The sequence below is a fragment of the Ambystoma mexicanum genome, chromosome 6p (assembly GCF_040938575.1).
Source record: "Ambystoma mexicanum isolate Mex_15411 chromosome 6p, UKY_AmexF1_1, whole genome shotgun sequence".
In the NCBI taxonomy this organism is placed as follows: Eukaryota; Metazoa; Chordata; class Amphibia; order Caudata; family Ambystomatidae; genus Ambystoma; species Ambystoma mexicanum.
The window spans coordinates 1,497,074,070-1,497,092,895 of NC_090935.1; the positions used below are offsets into that span (position 1 = coordinate 1,497,074,070).

Genomic DNA, 18,826 nt, shown 5'->3' on the forward strand with positions numbered 1-18,826 from the left:
CATCAACAAATGGACCACCAAAGGAGATTCACCTCAACCCCCACTCAACACCGAACCAATTCAACAAGAAAATGCATCCGGTCCCTATCCTTCTCGCTCTTGGTGAGGTGACGTAATACCTGCTGGGCATCTGACCTCATAGTCACTCTGTAGTCTGAGTCACCCACCTCAAACACCAAGGAAAAAGGATATGTCCACCTGTATCGTTCTTTCCAAGAGCCACAAGGACACTGGGTGGCAATCTCTTTTTCTGTATAGGGTCAAATATGAAAGGTCTTTGTAAATCTGAAGTGAGACCCCCTCAAACGGAATAGTCCACTGCCAATTTGCTCTCTCCAACACTGTTGCCTTATCCACATAGCGTGGAAACTTTACCACCACTAACCTCGGGCCCTTGCCATGCATCATGTCCCCTCTGTGAGCTGTCTCCATCTCCACTTACTTCCCTCTTGGGTCAAGGAACAGCACATTGATGGGGGCCTTCACCTTTCTCTGTACCTCACTCAGGGACTCTCCTTTTTATTCCCTCAGCCTGAAAATTCAGAGGTTATTCCATTGCTCCCTGTTCTCCAGGTCACCCAGTTTTAACTGCACTTCCTCCTCCCTGGACTCCAGATCCATCCTTCGCGACTCATATTTCATTTCAAATAAGTCTGCATTCAGGTGGTTACTCTCCACCCCCTCCACATTGTTTTCCAGCAGTTCCACCTTGCCCTGCAGATCTGTAATCGAGGCCTGAATATCGCCCCTCAGCACCTTAATTGCTTGCAGTATGTCCCTGACATCATCCTTCGTGGAGGGAATAGGTTTGCCACCGTCCTGAGTCCAGAGTGGGGGTCCCTCAGCCCCCTGCAGTACTACCATGTCACCAACCCTCCTGTACCCCCACCAACTGAGTCAGCTCTAGGGTGTCCAATGCTTCGCCACCGTCCCCTTGACACCACAATACTCCCACTGTCAGTCCCGGCCTGTCTCCTGCCAGGGTCTCCAACCCAACCGCTCACCCTGCATGGATGATTACCACCTCCAATACAGGGTCATCATCGGGCTTCCGCAGGGCACAGGCCAGACCATTCCACTGCCTGCACACTTTCACCTGCAGCAGGCACCAGAGCTGATGAAATACACTTCTGGCTTCAGAGAGTAAGCACTGCAGGCCCTCTGTCTCTCTCAGACTTAGAAGGGACCTCACCTCCTCTGCACCACTACTCTCAGCCTCTCAGGAGGGATCCCAGCATTTTGTACCTGCTCACCAGGGTTCCCCCGGGCCTTTCACCAGGACCCGGAGCACACGCCTCACCTACTAGGCTTCACTTCTGCCATCTGCAACACGAGGCTGATGCTCCAGGCCTCCCGGCCCGCACAAGGCCACTCCACAAGGCCGCCTTCCCTCCCCCGAGCACCCACTTTTCTCTGGTACTTGAATGAGTGCAGCTGCGTCACCCGCAGACACCTGGGGTTTGCCGCCATCAGGGGCCGCCACCACCCTGTCACAAGCAGCGATGGGCAGCCACGTCAAACTTAGATTCCGTGGGTGCCTCCCACTTACCTCCTCTGCTCTCTGGGACTCTTGCGGGGGCCCAGTCAGGTCACCTTCAAGGGGGGCCGACACCTGTCCACTGCCTGCCTCAGTAGTCCACGAGGTCGGGCCAGGACTCCATGGGCAATGCCGCTCCCGACCTCTGCCCCATGTAGCATTCACGAGGGCCCAGCTTGGTCCCCCGCAGCCTCCTGCAGGTTACCTCCAAGGGGGTTGATACCTCTTCTGTAGCCTCCAGCGGTTCACCTCCACGGGGGGGCACAACCTCCCCACCACCAACCTTAATGGTCTGCGGTGTCGGGCCCAGGCTCTGCGGGCGCCTCCCGCACACCGCATCAGCTTCCTGCCTCCACAGGCCCAGGGAGCCCCACGGGGTCTCCCACCACCGGCTTTGGTCCAAGGCCTTCATAGCAGCAGTTGCCGCCATGTAGCAAAAGTTGCGCACCTCTCCCCAGATCCTCTCCATAGCACCCACAGCAATCTTCGCACCAGCCACCGTCAACCGCAAGCTATACTTGAGGTCACTGATGCAGCAAAACTGTGTATTTTGGGTCGGGCACAGCTACTTAACACTGCATCTGAGGGGGGGAGCTCGAATCTCGTCTTGTACACTGCCTTCTTGGACCGCGCTCCCTGGTGGTCTCTGAATCTGATCTATCATGATTCTGAAACAATATTGAATCATACATCTCTTTCCTGATAGCAGCGCTAGGGTACTCAGGAACTTAGAGACACTTTACATTGCTGTACGCCATCGTGAAATTAATTTGAAACAATTCTGACAGACTATTAACCATCTACATCTATACTAATGACTGAGCTAAGATGCTCAGGAGCGTAAACCCACTCAAAATTATCTAACCAACCTGTAGGTCATTTAAGGTAAATTCTGTCCAAATGTGTAGGTAATGGTGTTGTTCACCTCATGAATTTAACTAAGTACTTTAAAGTATAAGGGCCATAATTCATCTTATCTGCCTAGTCATACAGTAGTGTTTACTGAACACACTATTATTGATGTATTTACCACTGTGTAGAGTTCGGATGGTTCATATCACCAGCACGAAATCACAACCTTTTCATCAAATAAATTCACATTCTACATACAGTCTAAAAAACACAACCTTCAAATCTCACTAGTACACTAACCCCAATATGGCTATCCTGAACATCTCTGCTTACATACATACTTGCATGGAGTCCATGTGAATAGGGCCCGCTCACAATCTTCAATAGACCAACTTATTCCGATAACATATTAGGAAATAAACCCCAACAATCCTTGCCAGGAACTCATGTGTATACAACACCTGGGTTCCAATCACCATCTAGCATACGTCTATCCAATCTAGTCCAGCCATATTCGCCAATACCAACAGTACATAAATCCCATAATAAAGTGACAATAGCAGCCCATAGACAACTCAGAAGACAGCTCACAAATAACTAGAGAGATCCCATTCTACATGCATCCCTTTCGGGGACATGGAATACAAGTACTCAATCCAAAAAATACCTCTTTCTAACAATTATGTGTTTAGATCTCCTCCTCTTCTGGATGCCATCACCTGTTCAAATATACCAAACTGCATCTGTGCCACATTGTGTTTAGCCCCCACAAAATGTAGTGCATCTGGAGATTTGGGATTCCTCAACCTCAAATTACACATGTGCTCAGTCCAGCGTGTCTTAGCCTTGTGCATCGCAATGCCCAAGTAACAATATCCAACAAGGCCATTTTCAATCCATACGCTACATTGGTTGGGTCACAAGTACAGGAATGGTTCAACACAATCCTCTTCCCTGAGTATGGATGAGAAATAACCTTCCCTTTAATGATATTACTGCAGTACTGGCAGTTGGTACATGGGCGAGTGCCCATTCTCTCTGGCCTCTCTGATTCCCTTGATGCATAATCAGCTTTAACAGGTGGTTCCTTAAAGCTCGACTGTTTCTGTATGCAAAAAACAGGTGGTCCTGTAAATAATCTATTCAGCATCGGATCCAATTTCAAAATCTTCCAATTTCTGTTCACTACTCTATAGTGGGTATGTGGTAACGTAGACCAATGCTGGATCACTTCTGGTCTTTTTGGGGACAAACATCGACTCCAGGGAAATAAGTGCCACTCGCTCTGTCACAGAGTCAATATGATCCAATTTATATTTCCTACTCCCACATTTCTGTTTCAACCCGCTAGCCTGTGTGATAATGTGTCTATAACTTAAAAATTGACTCAAAAGTACACTATCAAGAGTTCTGGATGGATGAAAACTATTCGCAAGCAACAAGCTGTTCCTATCGGCAGTCTTAGTGAAAACTGTTGTCTTGATCTCACCATTCTCCCAATACAATTCTACATCCAAACAAAAAATGAATTTTCGTGCAGCTATATTTAACAGTGAATTTCAATCTAAGCTTGTAAATGATTCATACATTCAAAAATGTCAAATAACTCCTGTAATGGTCCCTTGCAGACACCAAAGATGTCATCATTATAACAAACATAACATTTCAAATTCTTCATCCACCTGTCAGTTTTTAGAACGTTCTCCGTTTCTAGATATACCATACATGTGTTTGCATAACCCAGGGGCCTAGTCACCCTGATTGAGGTCATGGAAATTTGTAAATAAAAGCGGTTCTCGAATTTAAAGAAGTTGTTAAGTAGAACAACCTTCAAGAGTGTCAAAACGAAAATCTTATCAGCTTGACAGTTGTCCGCTGACAACAGCCACTCCATGGCCTCTAGGCCTGCTTCATGAGCAATGTTAGTATAAAGGCTAGTCACATCCATTGTAAAGAAAATGTTGTTCTACTGAACAAATTCCATGTCCTGCATTTTAGTCAAAAAGTGTCCTGTATCCCTAATATACGCAGCACTAGCTTGTATAAGGGGTTGAATTACTTTACTGCCCCTTGGTAGGCTGCGCCAATGGTTCTGGCAGACTATCAGTAGCTGCAATAGTTTAGTTTAGTTTAGTTTTATTTGCTTATATAGCACGCTGAACCCAGAGGCATCTAGGCGCTTGGCTTAGTGGAACAATTTTGTTACAGGCATGGTATCAGATTACAGAAAATGTACCGTAATAACATTTGATTATAAGAGCAAGCACACAATGTTCTGACATATATACAAAATATACATAAGTGGAAGCATGTATACAAAATATACATAGGTGGAAACAGTTATTACATTTTCAAGTAGGCTATTTGGTTGAGAACTTGTCAGAGGAAAATAGACAAAAGCAGACAGGTATATGCAATATGGCTAATGTGGGGCGCAAAATCATAGGGGGATTAGTGAAAGGAGCCAGGATTTGACTTTGAATCGGAAGGCCAGAAAGGAAGGTTCATCCCTTAGAGCTGGGGGCAGTGCGTTCCAAGTTTTTGCTGCCAGGACAGGGAAACTGGAGCCACCTGAGTTTTGCAACTTGAACTTGGGAATACTGAAGCAGTGAGTATAGTTGGTTCTGGTTGGTCTAGTGGAGTATTTTTGACAGAATTTATCAGCAAGGTATTTGGGGGCCGTGTTGCAAAGGCATTTGTGAGTGATCATCAGTGTTCTGAAGGTGATTCTGTCTTGTATAAAAAGGTATTTGATGTTGCGTCTGGCTTGGGGGATGTGGTCTGACCATGGTATATTTAATGCTGCATAGAGGGCGTTGTTTTGCAATACTAGGAGTTTGTGAAGGTTTTGTTTGCTTGTGCCCAGATATAGGGTGTTGCAGTAGTCCAATTTGGAAAGTATCAGAGCTCTGGCCAGTGTGATGCAGCTCGGGGTAGATAAAAATGGTCTGCAAGCATTTATTAGTTTGGCGGTGTAAGCCATAGAGGACATTGTTGCATTAACCTGTCTCGACAGGGAGAGGGTTGAGTCGAGTGAGACTCCAAGCGTTTTGGCATCTTTGGACACATCAATGAGATTTCCATCGATGTTAAAGGACTTGTATTGCGGGTTCAGTTTGTTGAGGCGTTGCCTAAAGCCAATGAGTAGGAGCTTGGTTTTGTCATCATTTAGACAAAGACCGTGCTTGGCCATCCAATCTTGGATTTTGCTGTATATTTCATTTAGTCAGGCGGAATCTTTCTCATATGACCCTGAGAGAGTGATGAGAATTTGCATATCGTCCTCGTAGTTTGTATAGGGGACTTCCATGTCATCTAGGTGGTCAAACAGCATCTTTGTAAAGATGTTATACAGCATTGGGGAGACACACAAGCCTTGTGGGACTCCGCAGGTAATAGGCTAGGGAGCTGCAGAAACTGTGGGAGAGAAGACCCTCATGGATCTGTCAGAGAGGAACAATTGGATCCATTTGGCTGCTTTAGTCGAGAATGAAGCTGAGGTGGTTAGGTGTGTAGTCAGAATGCTGTGGTCCACCAAATCGAAAGCAGCTGACAGATCAAGTAATAGGAGTAGGGAGGGTTTACCCTTATCTTTAGCTTCGTCCATCTGGATTTTGAGATCCAGGAGATCCGTCTCAGTGCCATGTCTTGGCCTGAGCCCTGATTGACAGAGGCCTAGCAAGTTGCTTGTTTCAAGGCGGTTCTGTATTTGGATGTAGGCTGCTTTATCCCAAATTTTTAACAGGAACGGTACAATTGTGATTGGTCGGTAGTTTGTAGGGATATTGGGGTCAAGGATGGGCTTTTTGATGAGGGGCATGACCCAGGCGTCTTTAAGATTCTTGGTTACAGAACAGGAAGCATTAGAAGAATTGATGAAGGAAGTGATGAAGGGCGCACACTCTTTGGCTCCTTCTTTAATGATGGCAGCTGGGCAAATATCCTCCTGACATTTGGAGGGTTTGAGGCCGGTTATTATGGCCTCCACCTCTTTTGTGGTGACTGGTGAGAATTCAAATAGTTTACTGACCTTCGTGGGGGTAGATGGTGCTTGTTAGAATTGATTTTGACTTTAGAGGCAAGGATGAGTCTTTTGGTTTCTATTTTAGCTTGTAGTAGTGCTATTTTATCTAACAGAGTCTTTTGGATGTTTGCACACCACGGGGCGTCTTTGTTGCAAGCTGTCTGAGGTGGAATGGGAGATTCCAATTCTTTTAGGATGTTGAAAAGTTCTTTGGAACTGGATTTGACATTTAGTATTCTATTATTAAAGGTGCCACTTTTAGTTTTAAAAATGGCCTCTTTGTAAGAGTTAACGGCCATATTGAACCGTTCCTTGTTCTGGGATGAGGGGTTCTATCTCCAATTGGCTTCCGCATGTCTTTTAGACTTCTGCAAGGCTTTCAGATCAGATGTGAACCATTTGTTGAGGTGACTGGGCTGTTTGGCTTTTCTAGTTTTAAAAGGAGCTATTTGGTCTAGTGCTAGTAGCAGATGTTGGTTGTGTGAGTCTACTAGGACAGCAGGGTCAGAATTAGGGGATTTTGGGGGATTGGTGATGGGTTGGATCAGTGGGAGTATGATCTCTAGGGTAATCAACCGGCTGTTCCTGGTAGTGGCAGGTGGTACTTGCGGAGCAATTGGAGGTGAAATGACTGAGGTTCTGTAGCTTAAAGTGAATGATGTGATGGTCTGACCATGCACACGGTGAGCTTGAGAGTATTTAGTATTGCAGTTTAAATCGGCAACCCAGTCCAGGGTCCTGACTTTACTACATGTGGATTCTGACATATGCTGAGTAAAACCTAGTTCTACAAGGGAGTGTTCTAAGGCTTTTGCGTTGGGGTCTTGTGGGTCATGAAAGCCCAAGTTTAGATCGCCTAGTAGTAGAATTTGGGAGTTAGGTTTGGTGTGGTGAGTGAGTAGGTTTGTGGTGTCATTATCAAATGAGGACAAAGGGCACGGTGGTCTATAGATCAGGTTTATGAGTAGTGTGCGTTGGGGCGATAGTGGATGTTTGACGGATAGGAGTTCTTCAGAGGAGATAGGTTGACAGACAAATTCTCTCATACCAAGCTGTGTTTTGGTAATGAAAGCAACCCCGCCCCCCTTTACTGGTTGTTCTGTCAGCTCTAAGGATAGTGTCGTTTTCAGGTATAGCAAGCATGAGCGAGGGACCTGCTGCTGGGTGTAGCCATGTTTTCGTGACTGCTAAGAAGTCAAGGTTGTTGGATGATATGAGATTGGCTATGTTGAGTGCGTGGGCAGTGAGAGATCTGGCATTTATGAGTGCTCCGTTAAGTTGGGTGCTTTCTGGCTGGAGGGGCATTGCTATGCGGATTGGCTTATGTGTTGGAGTTGATGGCCTAGTGCTGTTGTTATTGGGTGTGTGGTGCACAGCTCTGCAGGAGGTGGTTTGGGTGCCAAGTATGGCATTTCTGCATGCTTGGGATGTTATGTTGTGTTATGTTATGTTATGTTATGTTATGTTAGGCCAAGTGTGGAGTTTCTGCACTCAAGTGTGCATGGTGAGTTAGGTCTGGGATTGGTGATGTAGTGTAATAGCCATTGAACAGGAGATAGGGGGAGGTTGTTGTCATTTGAGGCTGTGTTCAAAGGCTTGGGAGAGAGGGCAGGCTTAGCTGTCTCTAATGATGAGATTGCTGTGATGTTGATGGGATCGAATTGTAAACTGGCCATTATGAGAATGGTCAACCCTAAATGAGCCATGGAGGATTTTGGATCGAGGCTAAATGTGCTTGGTAGCTGGTGACTCGCAGCTATGAGATGGTGAGCTATGGCAGAGACTACAGGCTGCAGTGAGCTGGGACTTGCACGTTAATGGCCTGGCCAAGGTAGAAGGACTTTAGATAGTTCTACTGGATCTGTGCTGGTTGCATGCAGTAAGTATTCTATTAGTGGGATGGATACGTAGTTAGGCCTGTGGGGGTAAGCCAGAGGATAGTGGGCACCAGGGGTGAGATAGCTAATTGATGTGCAGACCGTGGGAAGACCAGACTCCTAGTCCGCTTTGTAGACTGGCCTCATTTTGACAAACATAGCGAGAGGTCGTAAGGCGTTGGTGCGGACTATACAATTTTGCTATTCTGACATAAGTAGCAGAGGCAAATGTTACCTAGTAGAGATTAGGCATGAACAATACGACCTTAGTTGGAATTAGATTCTAGGTTCGGGCATGGCAAGGAGAGGCAATGACTTGTAGAATGCAATACAGAGCAATACAATACAAGATGCTATATAAAGTTATGCATGAGCATTACGACATCAGTGAGAATTGTAGCGGTCACCGGATTTTGGCACGGCTTGTGGGTAACAGTCAGATAGGAGTACAGTACAGTGTGCAACTGAACGGCGGCCTGGTGTGCAGCGGGAGACCGAGCGTGAGCAGTAAATGGGCCGGACTGGGTGATGTAATTGCTACTTTACAAAGTCGTGGGCAGTAGGAACGCTTTGAACAGAAAGATCACAGGTGAGGCACTTAATAATATGCTCCGCATATAAAGTCATGGGATGCGGAGCAGAGGTGTGCTTGGGCAGTTTATGGCAGTATTGAAGACACGGGCAGATATGCGGGAAGCACAGTCAGTGGTAGTATGCTGCTTACCATATGTTGAGGCTGGAATTAGCAAGATACTCCGGACCGATCAGGTGGAGTAGGGTTGAAGCAGGGTTCCTGGCCGAGGCGCACAGCGTCTCGGTCAGGCTCAGTCAGGCACCTTAGAGTGCATCTTGTAGTGCGCCGGCTCACGCGCCGGCGAACACAGATCTGGTGAAGAGCTGAGCACAGTCCAATCAGCTATCAGGGGGCCGGTGTGAGGCCAGAGAAAGTCGTCATGGCAAGGGTGGCCACCTTGCATTGGTAAAACCCTTGTGGTTATATGTGCGGGGAAAATAGAAAGCTGCTACTCGGAAGGCTCAGATGCTGTTATGTGAGGCCGCCTCATGTAGAACGTGGCGGCGGACTCAGATGCAATAATGTGAGCAACACAAATTTGTTGTGTAGAACGTGGCAGTGGTCTCAATTAATGAACGTGCAATGGTACAGTGGTTGCATTTCGCAGGCCCAAGCCCACGGGCTTACCTCAGTCCAGGTGGTAATACAGCATTGCTAGACTGCAGCGCAGTGCAGGGAGGAGAACTCCTGCTCAGGTGCTCCTGGTTCTTCAGTATGGCTCAGACAGGCACCTTAGAATGCACCTTGTAGTGCGCTGGATTTGCCCGCCAGCAAACACGGATTGGGTGAAGAGCTGAGCACAGACCAATCGGCTATCAGGGGGCCGGTGTGAGGCCAGTGAAAGTCGTCATGGCAATGGCAGCCATCTTGCGTTGGTAAAACCCTTGTGGTTATATGTGCGGGCAAATAGAAAGCTGCTGCTCAGAAGGCTCAGATGCTATTATGTGAGCCACGCAATTTGAGGCCGCGTCGTGTAGAACGTGGCGGCGGACTCAGATGCACTAATGTGAGCAACACAAATTCATCGTGTAGAACGTGGTGGTGGTCTCAATTAATGAACGTGCAATGGTACGGAGGTTGCATTTCACAGGCCCGAGCCCACGGGCTTACCTCGGTCAAGGTGGTGATATGGCACTGCTAGACTGCAGCACAGTGCAGGGAGGTGAACTCCTGCTCAGGTGCTCCTGGTTCTTCAGTATAATAGGTCTCCTAGGAGGATTTTCAAGGCTTTTATGGATCTTAGACAATATGTACATTACTAGCATCATAGGGTGCAACTTATTCAAGAATAACTTGGTATGATGGGATATAAAGTTGTCATTATGTGCCTAATCCAATGTTCCTTTAATCAATGACCACTACTTGCCCAATAGGATCATATAAGATCTACATGTATGTCTCCTTGTCTGACTGTTGCCTCTCCACCTCTCTTATGCAGTCCACTTCATTCATCAAAAACGATGCTCCCCCTTTATCTGCTGGTTTGAAGATGATATCCTAATTGTCCACCAACTTCCTCAATGTTTGCGTTTGTCATTGCTGAATGTATGTAGGTGCGGCCGAGCACAGGAAGATAGTGCTTCCCTTCATATTTCAACCTGGATCGCGGCCTACGATCCTCCAACAATGGGATGTGCACGGATCTCCTTTGTGCATCCTAATCAAAGGCAGACCGATGTGCTTCCCCACACCCCCCGAGCTGCAAGATCCAAGGTAATTCTTAACACTATATACCATGGTCTTTGGGGCCTGGCAGCAATAGACTCACATAATTCAATCTTTCTTCATTTAAAGGTAGCAACTGTGGCTTATGAAAGGGGCTGCCCCTTACACTCTACATACTAATCTTGAACCCTTTGGCAGATAGTAACATCCTTTGGTCTCACTTATGTGGCGGCACCTGAGTGGGGCCCCAGCTGCTATCCTTGTAACTACCTTCAACCTTGAGAAGCGCAGCACAAACCCATGGTCTCTATTCTTACTTACAAATTCCCACAACCACAGCAAAGACAAGTTAAAGAAAACTGGATTGAAAAACGAGATGGATCATTGCATGGTGTGCAACCCACCACTCTCTAAACCCCAGACACCTGCTGCTGCGGCTATCGGTCCAGACACACAAGCATGCTCCATCTCTCTTAAGGACATAATTGGCACCATTGCAGAATCTAGAACCTCGATGGAGGTGAAGATATATGGGCTCTTTTCAGAGGTGTCCCTACTGTAACACGACCAATCGCAAGTTATCTTTGAGAGTCGGTGAGCCAGAGAAGCGTATCTCAGATTCGTAAGACACCATTAATACAATAGAAAGTCCGCTGTAATCTATTTCGCAGCAACGTTAGAGAGCAGAGCTGAAGATAATGAAGGTCGATCTCGACAAAACAACCTTTGCATCCTGAGCCTCCCCAAAAAAGAAGGACCCGGCATGGAGCTCTTCCTGGAGCAATGGCTGACCGATCTGATGGCACCAAAGAAATTTTCCAACTTCTTCTCCATTGAAAGAGTTCACCGGATTCTTGCCGGTTGACTCATACCGGGGCCTCCCATGTGCACAGTGATAGCTAAGATATTGCATTATAGAGATTGTTATGCACTGCTGCAAAATACCCAATTATGTATAACGGATCCAGAATTGCCTTTATCCAGATTGCACAAGAGAAGTAAAGAGAGCTACAAAATCCTTTGACTCAATCAAGAAGAAGCTGCACCTGTCATTATGCCTACCCCCGGGCATCCGGATCAAGCCCATCAGCCCCAGGAGCAGGCTTCCAGATATTTATTAAAACCCCAGCAGCCCCGGCTAGGGACCAGGCTAATAATAGAAATCAGTCCTGGCGCCATAGGCGCCAGGCTCATAGACATTACTTACCTCATGCAGACCATGCTGCAGCTGAATCCAAGCCAACGTGAGGCTTGGATGCGACTATTTTGTTACAGGGACTATTTTTTACTCGGGTGTGGTTCTGGGGAACTTCTTACCTGGAACTACTTTGGAGGCTATTTAAACCACGCCCGATCAGCAACACACGCTTCGCGTTATTCTGCATCCATCAGCGTAACGCTCACCGTGCCTGCAGTCAGCATCCAGTCTTCAGCCACGCCCGTCTCGAATCCAGAGCTCCTAGCAAAAGAGGAAAGAAGAAGGAAAGGTTAGAACACCGACATTATTTCAATCCTTACCTGATTCCGGATCCATCACGTCTTCGAACTAGAAAAGGACATTATTTCTGCACGTGTCGCATCGCCAGCTGCAGCACCGCGCCATACTCACCAGTCCTCACAGTATTTTTCGATCCGGCGCTGCCTTCATCATTTTCTTCGCGGAACTCCAGCACCTGGGGGAAAACAAAAGAAACAACAAGGCGAGCCAAGAGAGCCGACAAATACAATCTCTTACCACCATAGGCTTACCTGATTTACCACCGGAGGCATTACCCTTTAATTCACCTCATCTTCATTTGCCGCACCTATAAAGGGAGAAAACAACAAGTTAAACTCATGCAACTTTTACCGGACAGTGTTGGGTAATACAGACTCTTACCTGAACGCTAGCAGCTGTCTCCAGGCAATATTCTTTTGAACCAGTTGCAATTCAACAAGGGAATGGAATAAGAGTGATCATCGGACATATTGAACTCTTTGAACTTTATAAACCCCGGAGTCAATATTCCTCCGGAACTCCTCCAGCACCTTCAAACCAGTGAAGTAACTGGTATTTACGCGCCCCTGCATGCCATGCAGGAAGGGGAGCTCATCATTTAAAAACATAAGGTGAGGTTACAAAAAGGGGATATCGGAGGTGACAAGAGGGGAGAACGAGAACAGTGGGAGGGGGCCATCACTAAAATCCACGGGTGGCTAAATCCCTTTCTCCACTTGCAGGAGAATACTTCTACGGATCAAACAGACGAGATTAGGCGGGCCAGTCCAGACAGTCATCTCGGCACTACGCATCATGTTGGTGGAGACCGCAGCTGTCCGGGTCCGATTGACGCCCCTGTGGGAACCAGGTGAGCGTAAGAGCACCCCCAGGGCATCAAGAACGCTCTTTTATCCTGTGCAACTCAATGTATACTAAAAAGGGACAACTCAGCTTTTCAACAACCCCCGCAAGGCTTGGAACTGGTTTGAAACACAGGTGATTGCAGCTCCGAATTCTAAACAGCAGGAGGACAAGAGTCTAGTACATAACTGTGAGGTTTCTCCAAACCTGCATGATCTGAAAGCCCCAGAATCGCCCGGCAGGGTTCATGAACACAAACAACAGCATGGATTCAACAATCGGACCACCATAGTCACTCCAAATGGCTTTTCAGTTTCGGGAATTGGGATCAAGCTCCAGTAGGTAAGTGCATTACCGGCGGCCAAAGATGGTTACAAACAGCCAATTTTCTTATAGTGCCTAGGCTGCCCAGGCACTCTATGATGTACACACTACTTATATACCATATGTATTAGTTAATAGGGTCCCTGACATGGATCCCTGACAAAGGCGGCATTCGAGCAGCCCGAGACAGCCGAAACGTGCAGTTCACAGGGAACTATCACAATTGGATTGGTTCCCCAACTTGAGATTTTGTCAAGTCAGATCTTTCCACATTGGCTTTGAAAATATCCAAATAATAAGACCCTGACACAATATGTATTTTCTAATTATAGTTTGCGCCTAGGTTAATAGGAAGACCCTAAACCTCTCCAGAGTCAACAAAGACTCTGGACACAATTTGCTCACCGACAAAGAGCTCACATGTGGGGCAGGTTTTTTTTTTAACTGCACACAAAAGCTGATACAAAGCAATTCCGTCAATTAGTTTTCTCATATATGTTTCTCTACGTATTCTTTTTTTCATCCCTTTTGGTTTTAAAATCAGTTGGAACAATGCATTTTTGTACTCAAATTGTTTATTTACTTATTTGGTCATCAGTAAACAACCATTGAGCACTGCACATGTAAATACTGATCTACTTGTATAAAAAGACAAGTAGAGCACTCATGATTTTTTAGCACTCATGATTTTTGTTTGTATGTCAGTATAATGATCATTCATCAACTGTGATTTGTATTTTTATGTCCAAACTTTGTTTTGAAAATACTATTGGTGAAGTAAATCAAAGACATGGATTAATTCCATCCTCTTTCACATTGCTTTTGACTTTTGTTTCTCCTGTCCTATCAGAATTGGCAGTGAGTACTCATAGACTAACACTCGATGATCTCGAAACATAGAGACTCGACATTACTACTTATCAATAGCCTAAATAGTAGGTTCTATTGAATAAACTAATCTTTTTTCTTGGTGAAACACAAAGAGGTGCACTTTCTAGTTGACACACAAACAACAGCAGGCATGGGATGACAAACTGGATGCCGCCTGCCTTTCATTCAAACCTTTATGGATAAACAATGATTCTTCAAATGCAGTTCTAAATAGTATGGCTCCCAACTGACTAGGAGATTTATATTGAGTGATATTGATATTTTATTTCTATCGTGCTCGTAGATAAGTGTTTCAGAGCACGACAAGGCAAGGGAGGGGAACAGGGGAGAACAAAACAACAATCTTACCAGGCCCAGTGACAATGAGAACGCGCAAGTGCATGGAAGAGGCGGAGGGGAAAAGTGCATGGAAGGTGGGAGAAGTGGAAAGTTCGGAGCAAAGAAGAAACAGATAAATAATAATAATAAATAAATAAATAATAAAGACACCAAACAGTGGTAGTCCAGCCGGAAATTGGCAAGGGCTGGGTTTAAGGCAGAAGACAGGGTAGGTCTGATAAGTGCATGAAGAAAAAGGGGGGGCTGTATGGGTACAGATACAGACCCCAGTACAAGGGTTGGCCCGGAGGCAGTGCGGGAGGGTGGCAGGGTGAGCAGGTACCTGGGCCCGGAGGAGAGTGGGTGGCCAGGTGCACGGTGCCAAGAGAGAACAAATCAGCAGGGGACAGGTGGAGCGAAGGCAGAAGCAAAGAGGAAGGTCTTGAGGTGCTTCCGGAACCGGAGATGGTTCTCCTCAAGTTTTAGAGTGGCAGGGAGGCTGCTCCAGAGGGAGGCCCCAGCTGAAGGCAGAGATCATTTCTTTGAAAAACGAATGACCCGGAGGGAGTTAGAGAAAGAGGAGCGAAGAGCTTGAGAGGGGAGGTATTTGCAGAGGGATAGCTGAAGGTATTTTGGACCAAGGCTCCTGAAAGCCGTGTGGACAATGCAGAGGAATTTGAATTTAATTCTTGCATCCATTTGGAGCCAATGGAGGGATTTCAGAGATGGAGAGATACAATCCCAGGGCTTGAGGCCAAGGATAAGTCTTGCAGTCCTGTTCTGGATTAGTTGCAGGGGGCGGCGTGTAGAGGCAGGTAGATTTAGAAAGAGGCTGTTACAATAGTCCAACCTAGAGAGAACCAGAGCTTGGGAGACCATGAGCTTCTGGGGGAAGGAGAGGAAAGGCAGAGTACCTCTGAAGAGGTGCAGTAGTAAGTTTGACTTTTTAGAGACATCAGAGATGTGGGCGGAGAAGGAAAGTGTGGAGTCAAAGATGACCCGAGGTTCTTAGCCTCGCAGGTGGGGGGTAAGAGGAGGGCCAAGGGAGATCCAGTGGATGTGACTTTTCTTACATTGGGTGCTTCTGCAGAACCCCCTGCAGTTGGTTGACTTATTTGCTTGTGTATGCGTAACACAAAATTCAGGCTTAAGGTGCTTCAGGTTGGGTTGAAGTATGAGGTGGGAATGGTGGGTAATGTTTTTAGGTTAACATTTGTTGATTGGGACACTGGTTCGGGTTTTCGCACAGGAGGCAATTGTTTTCCCCTCTAGGGTCATGGTTGTGGGGATGGATTCCCCAGGTACACAAATCTTGATTCACACACATGGGGACTGCCGGACCTGACAGGCTGATTTCTTTCCTAACCTGGAATGTGAATGAGCTGGGCTCTAGTATTAAAAGACGCATATTACAGTTCCTCAGTAGTCACTCTCCTGATGTTGTCCTCCTCAACGAAACACATTTGGCGGGGTCGGATTCCAGGTTCTTTAGCAGATCTAATTACAACACAGCAGTCCATGCTGGGTTCTCTAGAAGTGCACAGGGTGCATTAATTCTGATACACAAAAGATTACCCCTCAAGCTAAACAAGATCCAAGGGGGTGCTGTGTGTTAATGCAGGGTGAATTATGGGGCGCCACATGGGGAATTGTAGCTGTATATGCACCCACGCATGAACACTTGACCTGCTGTATGATCTTCAATCAATCCTCTTGAATATGCAGGCAGATACGTGGGTTGTTGGGGGGGATTTCGATGATGTCTTAGATCCGGTCGCTGACCAAACCCATCTAGGTAGCAAGAATCCCAATACACCCATTCTGCACTTTCTCAGATGCATGGAGAATGTTGCCCACTCTAGATTGGGGTTTCTCATTCCTCCCGTGGGAACAGGTCTCCATGTACAAGATTGATTATTTTTCCATTCCCCAATATAACGCACTTAGAGTTGCCTTAGCTAAATTCTTGGCCAGAGGAATATCAGACCACTCCCAAGATATCATACACCTCAAATGTGGTAGAATAAGACCCAAACTGTTGTGGAGACTGAATAGTTATAATCTTGATTTCCCGGAATTTGGAGATGGAATAACTCATAAGACAACCAAATATTTTGCTCTTAATCAGGGGTCGGTGGACAGTCCGGTAACTCTCTGGAAGGGTAATAAACGGCACCTTACGAATTCCCCACTATATAACTTATTCTCCCATAGTAGAGAGAGTGAAATTCTCCCCCTGACCGGTCATTCCTAAAACAGGCAAGCCACCTGAACTCTGTGCTTTGTACAGCCCTATCCCCCTTATCAATGGGGAGGACAAAATCCTAGCAGGAGTGCTCATTAACTGGCTCATTGGGATGATTTCCTCCCTGATTTATCCACAGCAATGTGGATTCATGCCGGACAAATCAACCTGCATCAATATCGAGCCATAAATCAAGCCTCCGTGATTCCGGACCCACATGCTTTTCTTCAAGCAGATTTTGAGAAGGTTTTCAACTCTGTTGTGTGGGAAAGTTTCCGGGTAATTATGATACATATGGGCTTTGGGGAGAATTTTTGGAGATGGATATGTTTGCTTTTTAATTCACTGACCACAGAAGTCAAGGTTAATGGCGTCTCTTCTAGAGCTTTCTCCCTGGGTCGCAGGACGAGGCCGGGATGTCCCCTCTGTCCCCTGTGGTTCACACTAGCTATGGAGCGCCTTGTGATATGACTCAGGACGGACTTGACCTGGTAGAGATTCCGATGGACATCTGGGGGGCAGGACCGAGTCTCTTTGTATGCAGATGACCTCTTGGTATATATGAGTAACCCCTCGCACTCTTGTCAGGTAGTAACCCAAAAATTAGCGGAATATCAGGCATTTAGTGGGCTGAGGGTAAATTGGCAAAAAGTCTACTCTTTTTCCAATCTGACAGGAAGACGAGGCCATTCCCCAGCATTGCTCATACCAAATATCGAGAACTTGAACTATCTTTAAGTTCCTAGGCATACTGGTGCAGCTAAATCACACAGTGTTTATCCCGATTAATTTACAACCTATCACAAACAGATCTACTAAAAATTTTGCTAATTGGAAATCCCTTCCCCTAAACCTGCTCGGGAAAGCTGTCCTGTTAAAGATGTTAACCTTACCCAAATATCTCTACATACTTTCCCACTCCTGTTCGCCAAATCAGAATTTGACAGGATAGGAAGGGCTCTTGGGTGTTTATTGTGGGGTGGGAAACATCTGTGAATTGCCTTGAAAACATGACAATGCTCTGTATGGGAGGGAGGCATAGGATTACCCAATATACGACAAAATTAATGGGTGGGGCAACAGGCAAAAGTGAATGACTGACTACATGGGGACCCCATCTGCCTCATGTCAGAGATGAGAGGGCTTGAATGCAGGGCTTGTTGCCAACCCAGATCCTGTACAGTGGTAAAAAGACACCCAAGCTACCAGATGTGACACAGCATATTATTCGGGTATGGACTGACACACACCATCACATAGGGCGGGGAGACAGACCGACCATAGGGCAACCTCTGTGGAATAATGCACACTTACCTGAAATCAACATGATTAGCCACCTCAGGATTTGGGAACTGTGTCATTTTTTAACCCTATCAGATATGGTGAGTGAGGGCAAGTTCATCTCCTTTGCGGCCCTGCAAATCACTTTTGGACTACCTCATATTGAGCGATACCGGCACATGCAGCTGGCTCATGCTATAAGTTCACAATTACAGGTCCTGCAGGAAATCACACAGTGTTCTCCCCTCCAGGCGAACGTCCTCCCAGAACACATTGTTACCAAGGACACATCCACTTTATATCAGTGATCACTGCCTTTGGGACTAGAGAGTTGGCCAGTCTCGAAGTAAGGTGGGAGATGGACATAGGCACACTAGAATCTGAAGAATGGGTTGAGGCTTTGATGTTAGAGAGAGAGATCAGGATTTCAGTTAGGATACGACTAATACAATTCAAATTTCTCCACAGAGTTTATCACCCCCATACAGCATTTTGTAAATGGGGGCTAGCTGAACATGCTAATTGTTTAAGATGTGGGGGATCTGAGGGAACATTTCTGCACATACTTTACCCAGGTTCGATATTTTGGGAAGAAATGTCTAGACAAAATGAACAATGTTCTGGGTTTTACCGTTCCAGAGGATCCAAAAATGTTATTATTGGGAATATGGGGGAATACATAAGTTTCATACAATACATATTTCATACAATAAGTATGAAACGTTGCTCTTATCCACTATGGTTGGTCAAATCAAGCGAATCATAGCGTCTTTGTGGGGGGCGGCAGAAAGGCCTTGAGTAAGGCGATGGATTTCTGAAGTGGACATGTGTAGTGCCCTAGAAAAAAAGTGGCTACGGTGCAAAAGGTTGTCCTTCTAAAGCCCAGGAAATATGGGA

The 18,826-nt window shown here is 46.3% G+C and overlaps 1 protein-coding gene across 1 annotated transcript in view; it reads left to right on the plus strand.

The window, feature by feature from the left end:
- Positions 1 to 1,009: 1,009 nt before the first annotated feature.
- The window catches only part of CXCL13 (C-X-C motif chemokine ligand 13), a 174,741-nt gene continuing 156,924 nt past the window's right edge, over positions 1,010 to 18,826 (plus strand). Inside the window, exon 1 of the mRNA XM_069626524.1 lies at positions 1,010 to 1,143. Coding sequence (XP_069482625.1) covers positions 1,010 to 1,143 — 134 coding nt within the window. The remainder of the gene's footprint in view (positions 1,144 to 18,826) is intronic.